General features: G+C 45.5%; 4 protein-coding genes across 6 annotated transcripts; 1 reads left to right on the forward strand and 3 right to left on the reverse strand.

Moving 5' to 3' along the window:
• Positions 1 to 4,083: 4,083 nt before the first annotated feature.
• On the reverse strand, positions 4,084 to 5,064 carry LOC119701653 (olfactory receptor 5V1-like). The gene has a single exon (XM_038138646.1). The coding sequence runs from the start codon at positions 5,062 to 5,064 to the stop codon at positions 4,084 to 4,086; it is 981 nt and encodes a 326-aa protein (XP_037994574.1).
• Positions 5,065 to 9,838: 4,774 nt separating this feature from the next.
• LOC119701559 (olfactory receptor 4D5-like) lies at positions 9,839 to 12,550 on the reverse strand. 3 transcript variants are annotated; one of them, XM_038138354.1, is made up of 2 exons: positions 12,459 to 12,550; positions 9,839 to 11,046 (listed from the first exon to the last, which is right to left on the reverse strand). In XM_038138354.1, the coding sequence occupies exon 2, from the start codon at positions 10,936 to 10,938 to the stop codon at positions 10,012 to 10,014; it is 927 nt and encodes a 308-aa protein (XP_037994282.1). In that variant the 5' UTR covers positions 10,939 to 11,046; positions 12,459 to 12,550; the 3' UTR covers positions 9,839 to 10,011. The 3 variants fall into 3 exon arrangements, with proteins under 3 accessions (XP_037994282.1, XP_037994284.1, XP_037994283.1); XM_038138356.1 differs by lacking the exon at positions 12,459 to 12,550 and adding an exon at positions 11,719 to 11,825 and having other exon boundaries at positions 9,839 to 11,043; XM_038138355.1 differs by lacking the exon at positions 12,459 to 12,550 and adding an exon at positions 11,719 to 11,818.
• A 1,685-nt stretch (positions 12,551 to 14,235) lies between these two features.
• Positions 14,236 to 15,143, reverse strand: LOC119701560 (olfactory receptor 4S2-like). The gene is given in 2 exon segments (XM_038138357.1): positions 14,236 to 14,438; positions 14,441 to 15,143. Coding segments are annotated over 2 exon segments (897 nt in total). The 5' UTR covers positions 15,135 to 15,143.
• Positions 15,144 to 19,034: 3,891 nt separating this feature from the next.
• LOC119701593 (proto-oncogene Mas-like) lies at positions 19,035 to 24,050 on the forward strand. The gene is made up of 2 exons (XM_038138452.1): positions 19,035 to 19,187; positions 21,837 to 24,050. The coding sequence occupies exon 2, from the start codon at positions 21,853 to 21,855 to the stop codon at positions 22,807 to 22,809; it is 957 nt and encodes a 318-aa protein (XP_037994380.1). The 5' UTR covers positions 19,035 to 19,187; positions 21,837 to 21,852; the 3' UTR covers positions 22,810 to 24,050.
• Positions 24,051 to 24,052: the final 2 nt, after the last annotated feature.

Genomic DNA, 24,052 nt, shown 5'->3' on the forward strand with positions numbered 1-24,052 from the left:
GTTGGGAGAGACCTTAAAAACCATCACATTCCATGGCAGAGACACTTTCCGCTAGCCCGGGTTGCTCCAAGCCTCATCCAGCCTGGCCTTGGACACTGCCAGGGATGGGGCAGCCACAGCTTCCCATGGAAATCCATTCCAGGGCCTCACCACCCGCACAGGGAAGAGTTTTCCCCCCAATATTCCATCTAAATCCACCTCCTGTCAGTTGGAAGCCATTCCCACTTGTCCTGTCACTCCCTGTCCAAAGTCCCGCTCGCTGAGCCATCTTTGTCACTGGAAGGCTCCAAAGTCTCTCTGGAACCTTCCCTTCTTCAGGCTGGACATTCCCGTAACCACCAACAAGCATTTCATAACACAATTAAGCAGAAATAAAAATCTAATTATGTTGTGGGAGGGGAAGCCAGGGCTTTTGGTCTACGTGCAAACAGAGAAAATGGAAAAATATATGAAAGTGGTGAAATCGTCAAGAAAGCAGCATGAGAACAGGCATGAAAGATATTTGGTGACAGCAGAACAGGCCATAAAAATATGATGAAATATATAAAAATTGTATTCCTTTCTCTATAGAGAGTATGGCAGAGCTGGCAAACAAAGTATTTTCCCTGTACAAAAGCTTTTAGTTTTAATTAAGTTTAAAATTAAATGTCGCATCTGATTCTGGGACTTATCACAAATGTTTTGTGTTTTTACTTTCCTGCGGCTGATTAATTCTTAAGTAATTGATGGAAAGCAAGCCATGAGCATTGTTTTTAAATATTCAAACCCGAATATCTTTAGATTTTCCAAGCAATTCCCCTCACACTTCTTTTTTACCTGAAACTTGAATTTGACTTGGATTCAGTCTGCTAAGAAAGAAATTCTGGGTATTATTTTAACCTTACAAGAAAAAGCACATAATTTAGCCCTCACTTTGCAAACGTTAATACACATTTCTGCTGATGCCAGGATAAATTCTAGGCAGGACAGAGAAAGGAAGCCTGGATGAGCAGTATAAACTCCAAAATTGTAGGTGGTTACCCTTGAGTGAGATAACACAAAGCTGTCTAAAACAGGATTAATAAACAAGCAGATTTTTACCACCCCCAAAGGGATAAATTTTTCCCCAATATCCAATCTACTCCTTCATCTTAAAGCCTTTTAAAGCCAAGTGTTTAAAGGGTGGCCACAGAGAGGTCGAAGTTTATTCACAAGGAGCCTTGATTCTATGAATCCATTTTTTTTATAAGAATTAAAAAATAGTGAGGAAAGGGAGGTGAAAATAGCACTGACACACCAAATGCAATTTATTTTTTTATTCCCAAAGTCCTGGGAATTCTAAAGCCAGAACTGTAGCTCAACCTGAATTTCACAAGTGGGTGCTATTTTTAGAGGAGAAAAATAAGTCATTCACATAATCTTTTATGTTGCATATTTTCATATCTGGCAGCACCGTACAAAAAAAAAAAAATTAAAGGGGAAAATCTGCTCTGGTTTCATTGCAAGCAATGAAATCCACACATAAATAATATAGTTGGACTTTGCTTAAGGAAAAAGAAAAGTTTGGTTATTGGGTTTTTTTTGGGGTTTTTTTTGGGTTTGTTTTTGTTTTTGTTTTTGGGGTTTTTTTGGTTTTGTTTTTGTTTTTGATGGCACACCATAATTTTCAGGAATCCTTTATCTTTATGAATCCTTTATCTTTATGAGATAAATGAAAATGGTCTCTCACCAGTTACATGAGATTAGCAAATAATAGGTGAAATCTGATTTTCAGTGGCAAAAGCAAACTGTAAATGCACACAGGATCACTCATATGGGAATTTCATCGCCAGAGTATTTTTCCTCAATTTACTTGGTGCTGTCTGTACTCCCACCCCCATTCCAACGGGGCAGCTCCACTTCTAGGAATGTAAGAGGATCTCTGTGCTGATGAGTCAGTCCAGGGGTATTGATTTCCAAGAGCAGACACTCAGGGAAAAGAGGAGCAGAAACTGGGTGAGTGTATTATGACCCTGCCCTGCTAAATTTTTCCAGTGGTGCCAAGGAAAATGACAGCTGTCTCCTTCCAGTGTCAGAGGTTACTGGGCATGAGGAAAATGAAAGAGGACATCTCGGTTTTGAGGAATATTTAGGGATTAGCACCTCGATTCGTGAAGGGGTGATACAGCTGATGATAAAGAGTGAACCTCTAATGGACACTTCCCACCAGACCAAGTTGCTCCAAGGCCCATCCAGCCTGGCCTGGAACACTTCCAGGGATGAGGCAGCCACAGTTCCTGTGGGGAAGAAGGAGAAAAGAAGGAAGATATTCCTTGCCAAGTTACCCAAAGACTCGATCCCAGCTTTTGCTCTGAGCCTTGTTTGGTCCACTGGCAGCAAGCAGCTCCTTACAGTGGATCTTTTTGGGAACACATGGCTGGGGTGGGTGGAGAGGGAGGGAACTGTAGCAGAATTAGACTTGATAATCCAACCTTTCCACCTTCACAAGCCAGGAGAGGCATCAAAATCTCCCATCTGGACACACACTGGAAATCAGGCTCTATTTTGGTATCTGGGAATTGGGATGCTTCTTTTAAAAGGCATCCAGGGTTTGGAATTGCACACAGGCTGATGTCCATCCTTAGGCATCTCTCCACACAGCTACATTTAGATTCCATCACCTCTGGAAAGAGGAGCATTCTCCAATCCTGCAGGGAGCAGCCACTCAAGGCCCTTCATCTTAACAAGCCCTTTTGGGCATCCTGAAGAAGATTCTAATGATCTTAAAACCTTCTTAGGAAGCTCCTGGTGGACCTCCCTCATCCTTCTAACAAGTCCCCAGGGACAATTTCACAGGCACTGAGGAGAAGGAAACTTTCCTCCTTTTTAAAGAAAACAAAAACTTCCAAAGCAGTTCAGTTTGTCCCAACTTCTCCACACCTTGGTTGGAGAATTCATGGCTTGGCCAACACCTCTCCCGTCCTCCACTTAGTTGGTGCAGAAGTTAGGGCAGGAATTTGAAGGATAATTGATCCTTCATCATTGTCCTTCACCAGCTGCACCAGCAGCTTCCCCTGGCCAACAACTTGTGGTTGGCAGAAGTCCCTCAGAACCTTGTGGAAGTGCCTGGGACATCCCAAAGGGGTCATCAACAGCCTGGAACAGATTCCAGGTTCCAGGGGGTTCTAGTCAGGAGTAAAGTTGTGCATAAAGACAAATCCAACCATTCAGCCATTCCTTGTTCCAGCTCCTGGAAGAGCTGGAACAAGGATTTTTTTTCCTTCATAAATATCCTGCTCACAGTTGCAATCTTGTTCACACTGATGAATTTTCTTGCATTCCAGACACCTTAAGGCTACAATTAATACAAAGTCTCATCACAGAGTGAAAGTATTTAAAAATTCAGAGCCACTTGTAGCTAAATAAAAGAGATTTTATTAAACCTATTTCATCATAAACTTTGGGGGTCATTCAAGTGAGAACAATCTCAGCATTTTTATGGATTATTTGTTACTTCTCTACCAAGAAGAGAGGTGGTGAAGAGAGGGATGAGCTGCAGGAAGCAGCATCACCGCTCTTTCCATTAGGATTTGATGCAGCAAGGAGAAAAAAATGGGAAAAAGGAAAAATGTAGTGGCAAACATGGCTCCAGAGATGGAACTCTGGCAATTCCAGCAAACAACAGACACGCAACAAGGAGAGAGAGAGAGAGGAGAGCGATTTCAGGGCTGATCCATAAAACATAATTTAATATATTTGGAGTTTTATTTTGAAAGGGATATAAACTGCTTTCATACGGTGTATCTAAGTGTCCCTGAGTACCAATTCCCAGAATTCCTGCCCTAAAATATGCATCCAACACCTGCCTGCTCTCACCTCGGCGTCCTCAGTGCTCAGTGGAGAACAGCATTCCCCGCTGGACTCTTCTCCTCCTGTGAAAATGACCTGAAGCTGTGCCGTGCGATTCTGGAAGTGCACAGCTCGCCCTTCTAACTGCAGAGGGAGCCAAAAGAAGGAGTTTTCAGCCCAGAGGAGGATTTTGCAGCCCAGAAAATGAATTTGGATTCCAGCATCTAATTTTTATATGTCAGAAAGTTAGAGAGGATCTGTCACAAACTGTGGTTTCTACCCAGCTGATGGTGGAGACCGAGCGAGGTTTTCTTGTCTTGTTAAAGCCCTTCTCACCTGGCTGATCACTCTTTTTAGGGCACATTTTACCTCTTTGTTCCTGAGGCTGTAGATGATGGGGTTTAGGAGCGGGGTGAGCATTCCATAGAGCATGGACACGACCCTATCCCAGTGCGGGGAATAGGTGAAGGAAGGGCGGACGTAGGTGCAGATGGTGGTCCCGTAAAAGAGGCAAACTACGGCCAGGTGAGAACCACAGGTGGAGAAAGCCTTGTGCCAGATCCCAGGGGACTTCCTGGCCAGGATTTCCAGGAGGATACGGATGTAAGAGACCACGGTGACCACGCAGGCGCTGCTCCCCAGCACCCCGGCCACCACCAGGATCACCAACTCCCTGCTGTGGGTGGACGAGCAGGAGAGGGCCAGCACAGGAGGAATGTCGCAGTAATACTGCTGGATTTTGTTAGGACCACAGAAAGAGAGTGTGAAAACCAGAGAGGTGTGCAGCAGGGAGTTCAGAAGCCCTGTTGCCCAGGTGCCCAGGGCCAGCTGAGCACACAGCTTGGTGCTCACGATGCTCAGGTACCTCAGGGGGTGGCACACAGCCACGTAGCGGTCGTAGGCCATCACAGTCAGGAGGAAAATCTCTGTGCCCACCACAGTAATGAGGGAAAAGTGCTGGAACAGGCAGCCAGAGAAAGAAATCTCTTTGTGCTCCAGCAGCAAGGCCCCCAGCATCTTGGGCACGGTGATGGTGGAACATAGGAGATCCAGCAGGGATAAGTTGCCGAGGAAGAAGTACATGGGGCTGTGCAGGTGGGAGTCAGTGCTGATGGCAGTGAGCAGAGTGATGTTGCCTGCCATGGTGGCCAAATAAATGAGCAGAAACAACACAAAGAGAAGCAAACGGATTTCTGGAGCATCAGAGAGGCCCACGAAAACAAATTCGGATACTGCTGAGAGGTTGACCCTCTGCATCTGATCTCTCATTGTGGGAATGAGGCAGAGGTTTCCCTGGAATAAAGAAGGTGTAACATAATCACAATTTAATCCCCATTTTAAAGATTGTGAGGTTTGGTTTTTTGTGGTTTTTTTTTTTTTTTTTTTTTTTGTCTCTTTTGAAGTTCGAAACCATTTCCAAGCATTGGTGAACTCAAAATCTAAATTTTACCCACACATTCCTAATGCAAAAGGCAAAGTGTAGGTATTAAACTTCACAGGGATTAAAGAAAAATGTAAGGTTTTGCAAGTTGCCACCTCAGACTGAAGAGCTGGAAGTTGAAGTTACCTTCCTGGTGGCATCCAGCTTGGAAACAGCCCCAGGCAAGGGGGGTTTCAAGGTTCTCTGAGCAAGGGGAGTGTGTTGTAGATCCCAAAAATTCCTTTCAACATAAAATACCTAGTAATAATACCACTAAAAGGGTCTAGATTAGTAACAGAAGCTAAAACTTACTTTTTAAGGGAGTAATGCTATCAGAAAATTATTGAATCTCTCATAATCAGCAGATAGATGCATTTTGGGGTTTTTTTCAGCTTTTGGATGGGGCTTGGAGCAACCTGATCTAGTAGAAGGTTCCCTGCCCATGACAGGGGCTTGGAATCTGCTTTAAGGAGCTTTCCAACCCAAACCATTCTATGATTCTATCATAAAAATAAGTTACAATTAAGCATCCCATTAAAGACTCCCCGTTTTTCTATAAATTTTACTCTGCAGACTTCCATAATACCATTAGTACTTCTAGCATCTATCTGGACTTTCCCCCCATCCCATTTCTCCAGTTCAAAGAAGTCTAAAGGTGGCATAAAAGGATCTTCCCATTTACCCCACACTGCTCCATGGAATGTAGCTCAGTATTTACAGTAAGGATTTACATACCAGCCCTGCAGGGAGGGAAAGCAAAATTCAGTCCAAATGCCTCCTTTTTGGGAGACTTTGGGATTGATTTTGAGATGGTGGGAATATTGTACCACATTCCCATTTGTAAGATATGCAGAGATAAATAGATTGATGAAATATTTCATCTGGCCAGGCTCCTCTGTGGTCTCATGTTCTCTGAGGCGCTTGAGAGGGAGCAAAATCAGGGCTTAAACTACATAAGAAATAGTTAACTCAGCAGAAATAAAAGGGACATCACTTTTTCCTGAAGTGGGGAGCTCATTCAGGTAAAATACCACAGAAACAGCACAGAAATACTCACTGCTGCACATAATTAATTACAGGTGATTTATAGTTGTCTGTATCTCCAGGAAACAAAACAATCCTTTTTCTTCTTTCTACATGTGACATGAAAATGATTTCACTCATAAGGAAGAGATGAATCCTGACAAAGCAGCGTTGGAATATTCACACACACACCTGCCAGCGCTGGCACAAGGGCTGGCTTGGCTGCAGGAGTAAGCAGCTCTCTTCTTTAATGAGGTTTTATAAATATGAGGGAGTGTCTGGGGACAAGTGTGCCTGACAGTTTTTTTGGATGTTCCTTTAATTGCATGTATGAGGGGTTTTTCAGAACATTGCCAAAAGGGGCTGGAAATCAAAGGAACCAAAATTACCAGCACTACTTTGAAGAACTAACAAAAATTCCCCTCTGGTCCCATTAAGCATCCATGTGTGATTTATGGGAGTGTCACTTCCCATGTGATGTCCAGGATTGGGAGCAGGCCTGTTCCTATTCCAGCAATACCTGACCATAAATTCTGCATTGTTCACATGAAGGACTCTTGCTGTCCATCATTCTTCCAGCCTGTTTGCTGTGCTTGCAAACTCCTGGAAAATTAAAGATTCTGCATCTTACACGGGCAAACGGTGATAGGACAAGAGGGAATGGTTTTAAACTAAAAGATGAGGGATTTAGATTGGATATTAGGAAGAAATTCTTCCCTGTGAGGGTGGTGAGGCCCTGGCACAGGGTGCCCAGGGAAGCTGTGGATGCCCCTGGATCCCTGGAAGCATCCAAGGCCAGGCTGGATGGGGCTTGGAGCAGTCTGGGATAGTGGAAGGTGTCCCTGCCATGGCAGGGGGTGGAACAACATGAACTTTAAGGTCCATTTCAACCCAAACCATTCTAGGACTGTATAAACTGGAATTCCCCAGAGGTCACACAGCACAGGCCAGTCCTGCCAGGGGAGTTCAGACCTGTGGCTGGAATAAATCACCATGGCCCAGCCCTTTTCCTGTGTGCTGCAGTTAGCCTAAGGACCATCAGGCATCACTCTTCCCATGGAGTTTTGCAATAAAAAAAAAAATTGTAATAAACCCAGATGCCAGAAAGAGAAACAGAAAATAGATCCATCCCTCACCTCTCCCTTCCAAGCCAAACCATTCTGTGATTCTGTTCCCCTCATAAATCTTAAATGTTTCTTTTGGGCCTCATCAAGGTGCCAGTCACCCAGGCTCTCAGCTCCACATCTAAGTGTCTTATTTGCAGGGATAATCTTAGCTGGGTTTTGTAGAAGTAGAAACACAGGATAGTTTTTGAGATAAGTGTTCTGCCTCAGGGTTAATACATAAAAGTTGTATTGCATTATATTTTATTATAAAAATTCATTAAAAAATCAAAACAAACAACAAAAATATCTCTATTTGCAGAATCCAGATGTGCACTAGTTGTACTGGATTAGACCCCTCTTGCCTACTCCTCCCTGCCATCCCTGCTGTAATACAACCAAAGTGATTTGTTTTTTGTCCACTTCTGGGACTACCCAGCTTTGTCATTGTTTGAGATTTCCATCTAGGAATGCCTATAATGAGCCCAGATTGATTAGAGTCTGTTGAAAATGCTCCCTTTTCTCTGCTGTCCATTTGTATTTCAGTCTCGTAGTCTTTAAATAAAATTGATTAGCCTGGGATCTCTTCAGGCTTCTTGGGATTTAACAAAAGCATTGTAGAGATCCTGCCAGTTCTCAAAGGATTTTTTCCCCTTTGAGGCCATTTTTCACTGTCCTCTAGGTGAAGGCAATCAATCTGAGGATGAGCTCACAGAGCTGATAATTTCCAGGAGAGAAAGAACTCGGGATTTTAATGGTGCGCAGTGGAGCCAATTTGCACACAGGGACAAACTCAGCTGCCAAAGCTGCACCTTTGCAAGTTGTCAGGCACTAACTTTTTAACAGCATCATCTGAGGCCTTGTTACAGTCATCCCAAGATGTTTCCAGGGGAGAAAAATCAATTATATTAAATTGTTTGTCTTCATAGAATGGTTTGGGTTGTAAGGGACTTTGAAACTCATCCCATTCCGACCCCCTGCAATGGGCATGGACATATTCCACTGGGTCACGTTGCTCCAAGACCCTTGTACTGAAATCCCAGCTCCCAAAAATATGGATTTTTTATTTATTTTATGAAAATTGGAGCAATTATTTCAAATCAGTTCACTGTTGATGCCTCCAGTTTATACCTGGTGAACAAATTGACACCAGCAAAATAACTGGACCAGAACTCCAATTTGCTTTGCATTGATTTGTAAATAAAATATTTATAAAAGCTTTATTGGAATGTTAAAAAAAATTATCACAGTGATAAATTTTTTTCCTCAATTGAAATTTACCCTAATTGACCTAAACATTTTAATTTTTCAACATTTTTCTCTAATACTAAAAAAAAGTTCCCTTCCAGCCCAAGCCATTCTGTGATGATCCTGAGTAGAAATTCACTATTGAAAACAAATCTCATTTGCACAAGGATGTTTGGAAATCTCTTTTAACCAGAAGAATCAATGACTCACTGAAGGTCCTGATCCTCCTCTTCCCACAGGTGTGGGAGTGAGGGCTAATTTAGGTGAGGAGAGACAGGCAAAGTGGAAATCCTTTCACTTCCTGTGCAGCAATTTAGATTGGATATTAGGAAAAATTCCTTCATGGGAAGAGTTTTCCAGCCCTGGAACAAGCTGCCCAGGGCAGTGGTAGAGTGGCTAATCCTGAAGGGATTTAAAAGCTGTGTGGATGTGGCACATGGGGACATGAGTTAGTAGTGGCCTGAGCAGCCCTGTGGAATGGTTGGACTTGATGATCTTAGAGGGCCTTTCCCAGCGCAGAGATGCCATGATTTTATTTAGGTGGGATGAATCCAATCCTAAATCATTCTAACACAAAGAAATTGAAGGTGTTCCTCTCATGACAGCCACTGAATTTCTATTCCTGATGGATTTGGTGATGTAACTGCTGCCCTCACAGAGGAAGTTTGGGTTGGATGGGATCTTATAGACAATCCAATTCCACCACCCTGCCACAGGCAGGGGCACCTTCCACTATCCCTGATATCCCACATTACTCCAAGCCCCATCCAAGCTGGCCTGGAACACTTCTAGGGACAGGGCAGCCATGGGAAACCCATGCCAGACCACCACAGGGAAGAATTTCTTCCCAATATCCCATCTAAACCCACCCTGTGTCAGTGTGGAGCCATTCCCTCTTGTCCTGCCTCCATGCCCTTGTCCAGAGTCCATCACCGCTCCCTCTCCTTCCTCTATATATTGTGCCTTGTATGATTTTAATAATTCACTTCTGTGAGAGAATTATGACTAAAAATATTCTTATATGTCTAAAGGAAACCCTACAAGCAGAACCTGCGCCGTCTCTGTCTTCCAGTGTCAGTGGGTGAATTTGGGGCCACTCAGTGCATGTGCCTCTGCCATCTGCTGTCACAGCACAGGAAGAGCATGTCAGAGAGGGAGACAAGCCTCACCCTGGATTCATTCATTTATTTGAAAATCATGATCCCAGACGAGTGAAAGTGTTGAGGAAGCTTGGGGTTTTCCGCATGGATTTTTAATATTAACAGCAATATGTGTGTAGAAATGTTTTTTACATGGTTTGAAGTCTGTGGGCTTTAGCCACTAAGTCATCGTTGTGTAGGAGTGGAGTAGGAACGTGACTCCAGGTGTGACTCTGGGTGTCACTCCAGGGTTGTGCCAAGCCAGCCTGTCTCAGAAGGCTCTGCAGCGCTTCCAGAGTCTCCACATGGATTCCTTCACCTCGCTGCTCCTCAGGGTGTAGATGAGGGGGTTCATCATGGGGGAGAAGATCGTGTAGATGACATAGACATACTTGCTGGCGGGCGAGGCCCCAGCGGGCCGCAGGTAGGTGAAGATGCAGGGCATGAAGAGCAGGGTGACGGCCATCAGGTGTGAGGCACATGTGGACAGCGCCTTCCAGCTGCCCTGGGAGACGCGGGCCCGGACCTTGGCCAGGATGAGCGCGTAGGAGGCCACCAGCACCAGGAAGCAGCCCAGGGATATGAGGCCGCTGTTGGAGGCCATGAGCCACTCGGTGAGGGCAGTGTCAGTGCAGGCCAGGGGGACGATGGGCGGCACGTCACAGAAGTAGCTGTGGATGGTGTTGGGGCCGCAGAAGGGCAGCTGGAGCAGGAGCACAGTCTGGACAATGGAGTGCAGAAAGCCCCCGGCCCAGCAGGCAGCGACCAGCGCCCAGCAGGCCCCGCGGGCCATGATGGCCGTGTAGTGCAGGGGCCTGCAGATGGCCGTGTAGCGGTCGAACGCCATCACCGTCAGGAGGAACATCTCCGAGGAACCCACAAAGTGCAGGAAAAACAGCTGGGCCATGCAGCCCTCAAAGGCAATGGCCTTGTGCCCCAAGAGCAGGGCCACCAGCACCCTAGGGGTGGTGACAGAAGTGAGGCAGATATCGATGAAGGACAGGTTGCAGAGGAGGAAGTACATGGGCAAGGAGAGCTTGGGGTCAGTCCTGACTGTCACGATGATGAGGAGGTTGCCCAGCAGGACCATGGTGTAGGCCAGGAGAAAGAGGGTGAAGAAGAGGAGTTGCAGCTCCCGGGTGTCGGAGAGCCCCAGGAGGATGAATTCAGTCACCCGGGAGGAGTTGTCCTGTGCCATCGCTGCAGCTCAGGCTGCCATGGCACAGGTGGAGGGGTGGCCAGGAAGGGAAGGGAATGTGCTACAGCTCCAAGGCTCATGGATGGTGTGAGCAGGATGCATTTGCTGCTGCAAAAAGCACAGTGTCATGTCACAAATGACAGAAAGCAGAGTTTGCACTTACCCCCTCTTCTGTCCCTATTCTGGTCTCTGGCCCACCCCTGCACACTGACCTTCTCCCCTGAACTCACTCTGACCACTATTTCCCTGCATCATGGTTGGTGTGCTCACAGTCTGTCAGGGAGAAATCACAGAATCATGGAATTCTTAAAGTTGGAAGAGCCCCCATTGAGTGCAGTCCTCCCCCCAGCACTGCCAAGTCCTCCACTAAACCATGTCCCCTAGTGCCACATCCATACTGCTTTTAAATCCCTTCAGGAATGGTGATTCCAGCACATCCTGCTCTCTGATAACAAGAGCTGTGAATGCTGGAAAAATACTGTGCTGTCCTTTTACCTGCTGGAAATTTGAAGTGGCTACAAGCAAATGCTGCCATTCTCAAGCATGAGCTGTTCCATGTCCTGATCCTAATGACACTCCTCTAAACTGAGGAAGGGGCTCTCCAGTTCGCTTATCCACTCTGAAACTGGGAATACATGCACAGAAACCAGGTCTGGGAAGTTCCTCACTGGAGAAATTGGGGTTTGTAACACAGCAGAAGCTGCAAAACCCTGCATGGTTTCTCTACCTTTATATTTTTAAAGGAATTTTAGAAGTTTTTCAGTAGACAGATACACTCACTGTGCTGTGGAGGTTAAAGTGGGACCAGCAGAGGAATGCACTTGTCCATTTACAATCCCTCCAGGAAATTCTTTCGCTGCTCATTTCTGCCAAGGAGTTTATAACTCAGCAAGCAGGAGGCTACAGGTAAGAAACCAGATGTCTTTGATGCTAACAGCATTGAATAAAGCTGCCTTGAAACATCTAAAAGCCCAAATCATTAGACAGGGGACATTACCAGGACACACACATTGTCCTCTGCTATGCTGAATATCCACTGTATTTCTTCTGCTGTCTTTTTGGGACAATGTCAGTTTCCCTGTAGGAGTGACAGTGAAATCCAAGCCACAATGAGTCACTGACATGTGTAAAAACCAGCTCAGGTTATTTAGCTGAGGCGGGTGGTAGAAATAATCCCCAGGTCCTGGCTGTGGTGTGGAACACCCATAAATACACTTGTAGTGACACTGGGCTAGTGAACGAGATGCTGCTGCTTTAGTGACAAACACCCACAAATCCACCCTTACAGCATTCCCATGCAGAACACCAGGATCAGAAGTGTCTGGTATTCCTGAAAGGGCTCAAGCCTAAACTGTACAGGGCTTGGAGCAACCTGACCAATCCCCTGTGGCAGGGGATCGGAACAAGATGAGCTTTAAGGTGCCTTCCAGCCCAACCATTCTGGGATTCTAAATCTGGAACTGATTTTTTAATGTTTTTTTCTCATAAGTCACAAAATAGACCTCCCAAAAGTCACTCACCAGCAATGCTGCTTTGCAAATGCAGGATTTCAGTGGGGCCTGAGCAAAACAAAGGAACAATCCCAGAACGCTTCCACAGAGCTCACTTGCTGTCGCTCCTCTGACAACCTCCCCAAACCACTTCAGAGGGTTCCCTCAGAACCTCTCAGTTCCGTGAGAAACTCTCTGCAAGGTGCTGCTCAGAAGTTATGAAAGCAGCTCTGCGTCTCTGCCAGCTCTAAGCCCTGAAAAGAACAGCCCAACCTTCTGTATTTCCCATTACAAGAAAAAAAAAAAAAAACCAAACAAAAAACCAACCTCCCAGAGCATCTTGAAGTACAATTATTTCTGTAGCAGAAATAGTTCAAGTAAATCACACAACAGAAGCACAAGGCTGTCAGGAGTAATGAGATCCCAGAGGCAAAGGGAGTTTTGTCAGAAATCATCAGTGGGCAAGGAGCTAAACTTGTTCCTTGGGTAGTTATTAGGGTGATCCCTGGAGAGAGACATCAGATAAAGATGTCCCTTACATAGGACATATAAATTCATGTAAATTAATTTGCATAAATTCAAATAAGTAAATAATTAAAAATTACATGTAAATTATACAAATTTATTCAAAATTTAAAATTATACATTTTGAATTACTATATATAAATTATAAAATTATATTTGATAGATAAATACAATAGAATATATAAATTATAAAGAATTATAAATAAATTATGAAAATTTATATAAATTTTATATAAATTCATGTAAATGGATACAAATTTTGCTTTCTGTCCTAAGCCAGTATTTCTCATCTACAATCTTATTTCTTACTAACTTACACGTTGACAGCACAAAGCAGAAATATCACTGATGTTATCCCTTAGACGCCTGACTCACAACTTTAAAACAAGAAGTAAGTCAGGAAATCCTTTCAAAAAATGCACAAAGATTTGTGGAGAGCCTTCCTCGCTCAGCAGGTATTCTTACTGACACTGTAAAGCACAGAAGCAACTTTTGAGCTCAAGTACGACATTCTTGTCAGAATTCTTTGCAAAGGGTAGAGGAGCCTGACACTGTTTCCGGTGACACCTTCCATAAGCTGTGGGTGAATATTTGCTCAGCAGCACCCAGAAGTGAGACCTCTAAAAAAACCCCACAGTTGCTCACCTCCAAAGCATTTAAAAAGACATTTATTTTATTTAATGCTGTCTTGGGCAGAGTTAGGTGAATTAGATTGACTTATAGGATAATTATGGAATTGCAGAATAGCTGCTTTGATTGGAAGGTACTTTAAAGACCATCTCATTCAACCCTCTGCCATGGTCAGGGACACCTTTCACCAGACCAGGTTAGGTTGCTCCAGGCCCCATCCAGCCTGGCCTGGAACAGGGCAGAAAGTATTTGCTGAAGTAGGAGCGAAGGGGAGAAGTTTCCCCTGCTGTTCCTTCATCAGCAAACCACCCAACTAGCTCTTAATATCAGGGGTTTTTTGGTTTTTTGTTTCTTATGGGGTGCTCTACCTGGACAGAATTTTTAGTATTTTTAACCATGTTTAAGCACTGATATTGCCACTGCTCAGGAGGCCTTGGTGTGGGCCTGTGCTCATTGACAAGGAATAGGAAGGGAATGCCAGAATTCCCAATGTTTTTCCCATCATAAAAAGAACTTTTAGTGCCTTCCTAATAATAGCAGGAGCCAACAGGCAGCTGTTCTTTGAAAGGATCATTTTGGGGCATTGTCACAGAAGAAATTACAAGAAAACATGCTTGATTTTCTCTGATCCTTTGGGAACATGACCACAGCTCTACCCCTTCCCATTTCTGCTTCCCACTTTCCTCCTGCACAGTTTCCTCATGGCTCCCTTCACCTCCCCATCCTGGAGGAGGTAGGTGCGGGGGTTGAACATGGGTGTGATGAACGTGTAGAACACGGCCATGCTCCTGTCCTCGGACAGGCCACTGGATGGGTGGATGTAAACAAATGTGCTGGGCCCAAGGCACAGGATCACCCTGACGTGGACAGGGCCTCGTGCCACCTCGCCAGCGTTTGGCCCCTCAGGGAAGCCAGGATGACCATGTAGGATGTGACCAGGATGAGGAAGCAGCTCAGGGATATGACCCCGCTGTTGGCCACCGCGTCCAGGCCCCCGGCACGTGTGTCAGCGCAGGCCAGGGAGAGCAGGGGGTGGACAGCACAGAAATAGTGGGTGACTTTGTGGGGGCCACAGAAAGGGAGCAGGGCGGTGGGAAGGGTCTGGAGGGTGGAATGCAGGAAGCCCCCCGCCCTGGAGACCCCCACCATGCGGCCGCAGAGGCGGTGGGATGTGAACGCAGGGTAGCGCAGGGACAAGCAGACGGCCATGCAGCGGTCGTAGGCCATGGCTGTCAGGATGAAAACCTCTGTGCAGCCAAACAAATAAAGCCCAAAGTGCTGCCCTATGCAACCTGCAAAGGAGATGGTGTTATTTTCCACCAGGAAGCCAGAAATCATTTGAGGAGCTGTGACAGAGGAGTAACAGACATCTACAAAGGAAAGGTGGCAGAGGAAGAAGTGCATGGGGGAGTTCAGGCACCTGCTGCTCATCACAGTGAGAACTGTGAGATTTCCTGCCACTGTGAGCGTGTAGAAAAGCAGGAACACCACAAAATATATTTTCTGCACCCCTTGGTTCTCTGAGAGGCCCAGGAGGATGAATTCCTTCATGCTGCTGGAGTTTTCCGTGCCAATGTAGTGGGCAATGTGCAGTGCAGAGCCTGGAAATGTGGAACGATAAAGACAAAATGATTCATCAGTTTTTTCATTCTTAAAAATTAATTCTTTATCAGAAGTGCATTCACTCTAAGAAATACATAGAATTAGAATTAAGTTTAACAAGTACTTTTAAAATTTGTTTTGGTTTTAGTTTGTTTTTTTGTTGTTCTTCCCCCTCTACATATTTAATTTGCTTTATATGAGACACAGCCATAGAATCATAGACTCCTGGAATTGTTTGGGTTGGAAAGGACCTTAGAGACCATCTAGTTCCAACCCCACTTCCATGGGCAGGGCTGCCACTCACTGGATCCCTTTGGCATTGGATCCATCTGATCCAGGCTCCTATTCTATAATTTTAAAATGGAGCAAAATCAGAAACTCCTGTAGAGGCAAAAAGTTGATCAAGCACCCACAGGAAATGCTGAAATGTAGAAAAACCAAAATTGCTCTCAAACTCAAAAAAGTGAAGCCTAAGAGGAAGTTGGGAAAGTTTGTGACTTCTCCTGTGCTTGCAGTTTTACTGACAGGAGGCAAAACATACTCAAGAAAGGGGATAAAGGGAGATCATACCTCTAAAATTATCTTTTCAGTCACTGACTAGGGGTGCAATCAGTTGGAATATGAAATAAATACAATGTAGACTGTTATAAATTAAAGAAAAAAGGATAAGGAATTGCACCATCCTCTTATTGCAAGGGTTTTCCCCTAAAATCTCAGGTGGTTAATTGAAGAAGAATTCAATAACCTGATTTGGGACTGCAAAACCAGTTCTGCACATGGTTACAGCCAAAGAGAGCCAGAGATGGTTGACAACTTCAGGGGAAATTTCTTTTTGTATTTTCACCTTTGTCAAGAGGAAGGGCAGGGGGGAAAAAGAGGAAAAGAAATCAGGAGAAGGAAAGAAAAGAGGAAAGGGAAAAGATCCTGGAAAATGTACCTCCTCTGTGTCTGGAGATCTAATTTTTGTGTAAGTGCTGTAAGATTTTATGTCCCCAACATCTCCCTTTCCTGGTAGAGGCTTTAAAGAACATAGAACAGCTTCTGAAAAGCTTCCAACACTTGCTCAGGAGGTGCCTTTTTTAATCCCAGCTCATTTAATTCCTTGCTTTCCTTTATCACCAAGGGTATCCTGGCTTTTCCTGCCCATGTTAGAGTTGCTTGGAGGGAGCAGGGGCACTGAAGGATGCACACACAGCCTAGCAAAGAGAAGCAGAGAGAAAAAAAACTCTTTAAGTAACTTTCCTCAAACCTCTCCAAGGAAATCTCCCTCCTCCAGGGGTTAATTCCCTGTTTACATAGACCTACTCCACTCTCTCCAAGGAAATCTCCCAGCTCAAGGGCTCTTGGGCTGGAGAAGGGAGGTGTGAATGCTCAGGGGTGGGAAGGAGAAGAAATTAATCCTGTCCTGCCAGGGGAAGTTTAGATTGGATTTTAGGAAAAATTTCTTCACCCAAAGCGTGGTGCAGCCCTGGCACAGTTTAGCAAGAGCAGTGGTGCAGTCACCATCAGTCTGGAGGGATTTAAAACCTGTGGATGTGGCATTTGGGGATGGCACTTGGGGACACACATTAGTGGTAGCACTGCTGGGGAATGGTTGGACTCGATGACCTTGGAGGGCTTCTCCAACCTTAACAATTCCATGATTCTTGGAAAGAACAGCCAATAGATTAGCTGAATATTAAACTGGGCAAGCGTGTGATGTACCTGGTCAAGTTAACATTCCCAGACTGACATTAATCCATGCTTTGTGTGTTTCCCAAACCTTGGATCCACAGCTTAGGCTGTATGGCACTGTGAGTAACAACAAAATTGTGAGGATTTTTAAATCATTGAGTATCCCAAAAAAAAAACTCCACAAGCCCTCATGAAAAAAAATAAATAATATGAAAGGTTTCTAGTAGTAAGTAGAAGAGAGACAGAGGGTGACTTGGGTCGCTTCTTGATGACCCTCCAAATCCCTACTTGCCATGAAATTTCATCACTGGTAGCTCAGGGAATGAGGCCTTTTGCAAGAACTTGCAATGTTTCAGCAAAGGTTAGAGAAGTAGAGTAAGTAAAAAAAAAAAAATCCTTATTTTACAAATTGGGAAACTAAGGGAGGGGAGGAAGAGTCAGCTCTTGTACATCTGTGGAAGTCAGCTGAGTTGAGCCTTTGCCACTCCAGGCTTTCCTCTGGAAAGAAATGGATCTAGTCACCTAATCAGTAAGGGGAAATGGCTTTAAATGACAGAAGGTGGGTTTAGATGGGATATTGGGAATAAATTCTTCCCTGTGAGGGTGCTGAGGCCCTGGCACAGGCTGCCCAGAGAAGCTGCGGCTGCCTCATCCCTGGAAGTGTTCCAGGATAGGTTGGAGCACCCTGGGATAGAGGAAAGTGTCCCTGCCCATAACTGGGGGGGGGGGGGAACTGGATGGAGCTTTAAAGTCCCTTCCAACCCAAACCATACCAGAATTTGATGAATTTGTGTATTACTGCAACTCCAACTCGTCACTGCTCTGAAGTGTACTGTGTGTTTTCAGCTTGAGATTTAGTTGCATCAATAAATTATTTCATCCACTGTCCATCCCTCTGTTTTGCTGACATTTACTGAAATTCAAAATGGCCCAATGACAACAAAGGCATTTTGAATGTCTCCCAACATGGAATGCCAGCAATCCATGCAGAGAAAATGGAAACCTTCAAATTAACAAGGAAATTAAACAGTGCTCTGGATAAAAATAGTCTTAATTTAGATGTCATTTTATGCCATAGCCTGGAGTGCTAGCCAGGTTAATGAGGGATGCCACTACAGGAAATGGGATTGGGTAAGAAAGTAAAAACAGTCTTACAATCTTTGCGAAAGGAAGAGGAAGAACAGATGACAACAGAAGCTGAAGATGTAGAAATGCATTTCTGACCTGCTAAGCAAATTTGGGCTGGATCTGCCCATCCCTGTGCCCACTGACACACATGGCAGCGATTTGGGTGGCATCACACTCCTGTCCCTTTACTTCCCTGGCCCAGGGGACTAAGGGACAAGATAGTTCCATGTAAGGATGTCAGGGAAGGAGAAAGGTGTTTTCTCTGTTTCCACACCCTTTGGATTGGGGTGGCTCATGGACATGGAGTGTGCATGGACAGGACTGGGATGTTGTAGGGGGGGTGGTGGTGGGTTCTGTCTGTTTAGGAGACACAAGGTGAGGAAGAGCCTGAAGGGGCTGTTCAGGGGGAAGTTGTGAAACTGGAAGTGAAAGGCATGGGGCTGGAAGGATTTTGTGAAATTGGAAGTGGCTGAGGTGTTGAAGGACTGTGCTGAAAGCCTCTGGGGTGTGAAGGTGCACTGAAAGAGCTCCTGACCCCAGAGCTCCATGCTGAGGGCAGCGCAAGCAGGGTTTGGGCATCTGGAACTGCTGAGGTGGAAGGTTTGGGTGCAAGGTTGGATGGAGCAGTAGAGATCCCATAAGGTGCTGAACTGTGCTGGGAGAGGCTGTGGGTCAGAGGAGGACCCACTGTGGTGGTGGGTGTGTGACAACTGGGCAGGGACAGGAGGGAATGAGAACTGCTGAGGGAGGTTGTGAAACCCCCAGCAAAGATGTTATGGGAGAGAACTTAAAATTTCTCTACCTGAGCAGCAATAAAACCTCATCTTCAGGGGCTGTGAAACCAGAGCATCTCAGGGCCTCAAGTAGGACACAACACCGGTGCAAAGTATGGACAGTTCTTGCAAGAATGGCTGAAGAAGGGAGAAGTAGTAAAAAAAATAATGTTTCCGTGACACTGCAAAGAGGGGAGGGGGAAGTGGTTCCAATCTGAGTGATCATACCCACACAGGGGAGGTATTTCCCCCATGAGTGATTGGCTGCCTGGAGGGTCACGCTGAAAACACCATGGCTTTTTAAACAGTGGCTGCCCAGCCCAGCACTGCAGGATGACACAAGGACTCGAGCTGCACCCTATGTCACACCATCCAGGGGACAACATTGCCGGGCACAGGCGCTGAAATTCCCAGGAAGGCAAAAAAGGTGAGAAATTCTGAGGTGGGTCTTTGGCATTGCATTCTGATGGTTTGTTAGGCTTTGGGGAAGAGAGAAGAAACAAAAGCAGTGGAGGAAAAAAGATCAAAAATTTATTTCCTTAGCTGGACAGAAATTTGCTGTAGGTCAGGAATTGATATAATATAAGGAGTATAAGGAAATAATATAAGGAAAGCTTCATTCCAGGGACTCTTGTCCCTGTACAAGTGCTCTTGAACTGCTCTAAATGTAATATAAAAAGCCATTACTCAGAGACTTGGCATTACAACAGCAGAACTTTCTGTCCACTGTCTGAGGCACCTTTGTGCAGTCAGGGTTGTTCTGCCTCAGGAACCACAGGCAGGATTTGCAGGCAAATCACATGGAGGATGCTTAATCTCACAGGAGGAAAAAGATCACCTGGACTCAGGCTGCTGCTGTTTGAGGAGAGTTTTCACTTATTAGTTACATAAGGAAGTGGAATCACGTCTTGAATGTGTCTTGGAAACAGGAATTCAGTCTTTCCAAGGGACTATGATAAATAAATGAGAATCATGAGTGACTTTTGCAGTGTTTTTCTCCACGGTCTACAGAAGTAAGAGAAGGATTTCATCACTTCTGTTACAGCAGAAGGCAAAGCTATTGATGTTTTGTCATTTACCCGTTGCAGCCATTTCTGGTCCTGACAGTCTTTATGCACATACAGCACCTTCCAGTGTCTAAAGGTGCTCCAAGACAGCTGGAGAGGGACTTTAGAGAAGGGCCTGGAGTGACAGGACAAGGGGAAATTGTTTTAAACTGGAAGACGGTGGATTTGAATTAGATCTTGGAAGGAAATTCTCCTCTGTGAGGGTGGTGAGGCACAGGTTGCCCAGAGGAGCTGTGGCTGCCTCATTCCTGCAAGTGTCCATGGCCAGGTTGGCAGGGATTTGGAGCAACCTGGTCTGTGGAAGGTGTCCCTGGCTGTGGCAGGAGGTTGGAACAAGATGAGCTTTAAGATCCCTCCCAACCCAAACCATTCCATGATTTTATGACATGATCAATGGCACAAAGCCATTTAACATTGGGAATTACCACCCATCATTCCTTGAATCCCCAGTGGAGAGAGATGCACCTGTGGAGGCTGCAGTGGGCTGAGACAGAACTTAGGTGACACTCAAATGTTCACACTCTCTTCAGATCGAGTGGAAATTTGGTTGCACAGAAGCCAGGAAACCACTTAACCACTGGGCCTTCCTCTGTTCTCGCAGCAGAAAAACTGCACTGAACTTGAGGCTGTTTCTGCTAATTTCTGCAAAAATGTGATCATTTGTGGCCACCCCTGGAGCAGCTGTGAGGGAGAACAGCCACAGGGCTGCTCTCCACAGTGTTCATGTTAGAAGTGCTCAAGGTGCCATAAGAGCTCAGGATGGGATCATCAAGCTCTGCAGTGCCAGAAGTTCCCCTGGTTTCAATCAACCCTAAAGGAAATCATAGAATCCTCAAATAATTTGGGCTGAAAGGAACCTTAAAGCCCATCCAGTCCCACCCCCACCATGGACAGGGACACCTTCCACTAGCCCAGGTTGCTCCAAGCCTCATCCAACCTGGCCTTGAAATTCCCTGCACCACACCCTTCTTTTCCCCCTGTCCATGGGGCCAGCGTGCCTGGGGTGCTGGGATGGAACAGCAGTGATTCAGTCTGTCACGTTCTGGGTGCTTTTGGAAGTCTGTCTCCATGTGTGCTGCTGCACCACAAAGAGAGAACAGAGGATTCATGCTGGCTACATGGTTCAGTGATTCACATCTTCCCAGAAAACCCCATTTTTTTTGTTCTTATCCTCTTTTTAACTTCTCTGCCTTCCATGTCCAAGTTAACAGCTGGTTGGGAGACAGCAGAAGAACCACTGTATTTGTTCTCATCAGACCATAAAAAAGGTGTTAAACCCATTTTTTTTTCACCCCCAAGATTCTCAATCAGATTTCAGTGCCACGGGGAAGGAAACTCCATGGGGAAGTGACTTAACTCATGGAGTGGTGCGGAAAAGGTATCAGAGTCACAACTCCCATGTCCTGTGAGGACGAGATAATCTGTGGTTTCTTACATGTGGTTCTTGCAGTTTCGGAGGGAGAAGCTGAGGGCTCTGCCAGACCAAAATGTTTATTTGTTACTGTACATGGGACCCAGGAGAACCACATCAAATGGCACTTTATTAAAACAGAAATCACTCATCAATGTAAAAAACTACCAGTTGTTCTCATGGAATCAATGGAATCACAGAATTCCAGAGTGGTTTGGGCTGGAAGGGACCTTACAGATCACCCAGTCCCAACCCCCTGCAATGGGCAGGGACACCTTCCACTATCCCAGTTTGCTCCAGCCTGGCTTTGGACACCTCCACAGATGGGGCAGCCACAGTTTCTCTGGGCAACCTGTGCCAGAGCTTCACCGCCCTCCCAGGGAGGAATTTATTCCCAATATCCCATCTAAACCCACACTCTCTCAGTGTGAAGCCTTCACCCTTTGTCCTGTTGCTCCAGGCTCTTGGTCCCTTACAAATCAAATTATTTTGAGATTCCATGAAGTCAAGTTCTAGCTACAAAGCCTTGGAACAAAACCAAGGAACCCCTCTAGAAAAGTCACCCTGGAGTTACCACCTCTCCCCTCTCTGCTCCCAGGTCCGAATCACCCATTATGAGTCCCTCAACCACACCAATCGTCCTTCCAACCACAGCCATCCACGCTCCTGGGACCAACCACAGCGGGGCTGTGGGACAACCCGAGCCATCCTACGCTGTCCTCAAGTTCATGGAGAGCTTCTGCCTGCTGAGTGCTGCCTGTGGGATGGTGGGGAACGGCCTGGTCCTGTGGTACCTGGGCTTCCGCATCCGCAGGAACCACTTCACCGTCTACATCCTGAACCTGGCGGCCGCCGACTTCGGGTACCTGCTGTGCATCGCCGTGGAGACCGTGCAGTACCTGATGCAGTTCAACGTGGGGGTGCAGTTCGGGATATTCCTCTTCCTGGATCTCTTCATGTACGGCACGGGCCTGTACCTGCTGACGGCCATCAGCATTGAGCGCTGCCTGTCCGTGCTGTCCCCCATCTGGTGCCGGACACACCGCCCGAAGCACCTGTCTGCCGTGGTGTCCGGCCTGCTCTGGGCCCTCTCCCTGCTCCTGAACACTCTGGGGTATGTTCTGTGCACCGTTCGCCCCTCTCCCAGGGTCTGCCACCGCCTGCTCATCGCCATCGGAGCCTTGGATTTCCTCGTCTGCGCGCCCCTCATGCTGCTCTTCAGCCTCACCCTCTTCCTGCGGGTCAAGTGCAGCTCCCAGCCCTTCCAAACGGGCCGGCTCTTCACCGTCATCATGCTCACCATCCTCCTCTTCCTCATTTTCGCCGTGCCCCTCAGTGTCCTCATCCTCCTGGACTTCCTGGGCCACAAGTTCCTATATTCCCCAGAGATTGGCTTTGTGCTGTCCTGCGTCAACAGCACCCTCAACCCCGTCATTTACTTCCTGGTGGGAAGCTACAGGGATCGGAAATTCAGGCTCACCCTCAGGCTGGCATTCCAGAGGGCCTTCCAAGACTCAGGGGATGACAGAGATGAGCGGGAAACGCGGGACACGATAACCATGTCCTCCTAAAATCCTGCCTGGAATGTCTTGGCAGAACTGAAGAACTCTGAGGTACTGAGAAAGTTCATCTCACCTGACCCTCAGTACTCTCTTTGTAGGTATTTTAGGTCATAATTTTAAGTCCCTGTTATTTTAAGACCCCCTTTTGGTCATTATTTTAAGTGCCCCATATGGCACATAAGCACCTGGGCCACAGAATTTACCTGACCTGTATTTAGGACACATTAAAAGTTCCTGTTTCTTTCCAGTGGCTTTTGAATAATATTCATTTGATAAGGCTGAAGTGTCTTGGTGTCTGAACTTCATCAAAGAAATCCTGCTCAGGATTCCTGATCCTTGTCATTCATAAACTCATAAATTCTGTGTTGCTTTTCACTCAGATCTCTGAAAATGAGATCAGTACCAACAATCCTCCTGTTGGAAGCAGACATAAAATTCCTGGAAGGAGAATCCATCTACCCCTCTTAACTTAGAATTCCCATGCCATGTCAGAGCACACACACAGCCTTTTGTGGCTCACAGAGCCATTCTGGGCTTCCTAATGTGAGCATTTCAAGGACTGAAAAGATTCACATCCACCAAGTCCATTTCTTCCCTGAACCAGGGAAGTTTCCACACCACAGAGCAGAAGAGGGCTCCAACTCCTTCCGACTTGATTTAAAAATTTATTCACTGAGTTTCATCCTCGCTTGTCTTGCATTTCAAAGAAATATGTGACTGGAGATTAGCACTTTATATTATTATATTGTTGCATGTTATTTTAATTTCCTCCAGCCCTTGGCAGAATCTCTGCATTTATCTACATCATGCATTGGGTTGTAATTTCTTCCTTTAAAAGGATACATCAGAATCCATGGCTTTTAAATCTCCTTTACCAATAGAAATAAATCAAAGGATAGTGGGAAAAATACAGGAAACAGAACAAGGTAAATAAATACCATGATTTTTCAACAAATTATTCTCTAAACCAAATTCTTTGAGGGGCCAAACAGGATTATTTGTGCTATCAGACTACCTAATATTTATTCTTTTAACCAAAATTATTAGAAAAAGTCAATGTGGGTAATTTTCTTTGAAAAACCTGACAAATTCATGTTCAAAATATTCTCTTTTTGATATCTCAAATTATTTTATCACTGGGACAAACAGACATTTTTGTATTGTTAAAAAGATCAGAATTCTCTTTTTTGTTGATTTTTTCCCCAAAAGGGATAAAAATTGTATTAAAAGTTGTTGTTTTTGTTGTTATCTG

The sequence above is a fragment of the Motacilla alba genome, chromosome 5 (assembly GCF_015832195.1).
Source record: "Motacilla alba alba isolate MOTALB_02 chromosome 5, Motacilla_alba_V1.0_pri, whole genome shotgun sequence".
In the NCBI taxonomy this organism is placed as follows: Eukaryota; Metazoa; Chordata; class Aves; order Passeriformes; family Motacillidae; genus Motacilla; species Motacilla alba.

Bases quoted from the DNA above. Each gene is read 5' to 3' on its own strand.
- LOC119701653 (XM_038138646.1), bottom strand. From the start codon at position 5,064: ATGCAGAGGGTCAACCTCTCAGCAGTATCCGAATTTGTTTTCGTGGGC.
- LOC119701559 (XM_038138354.1), bottom strand. From the start codon at position 10,938: ATGGCACAGGACAACTCCTCCCGGGTGACTGAATTCATCCTCCTGGGG.
- LOC119701593 (XM_038138452.1), top strand. From the start codon at position 21,853: ATGAGTCCCTCAACCACACCAATCGTCCTTCCAACCACAGCCATCCAC.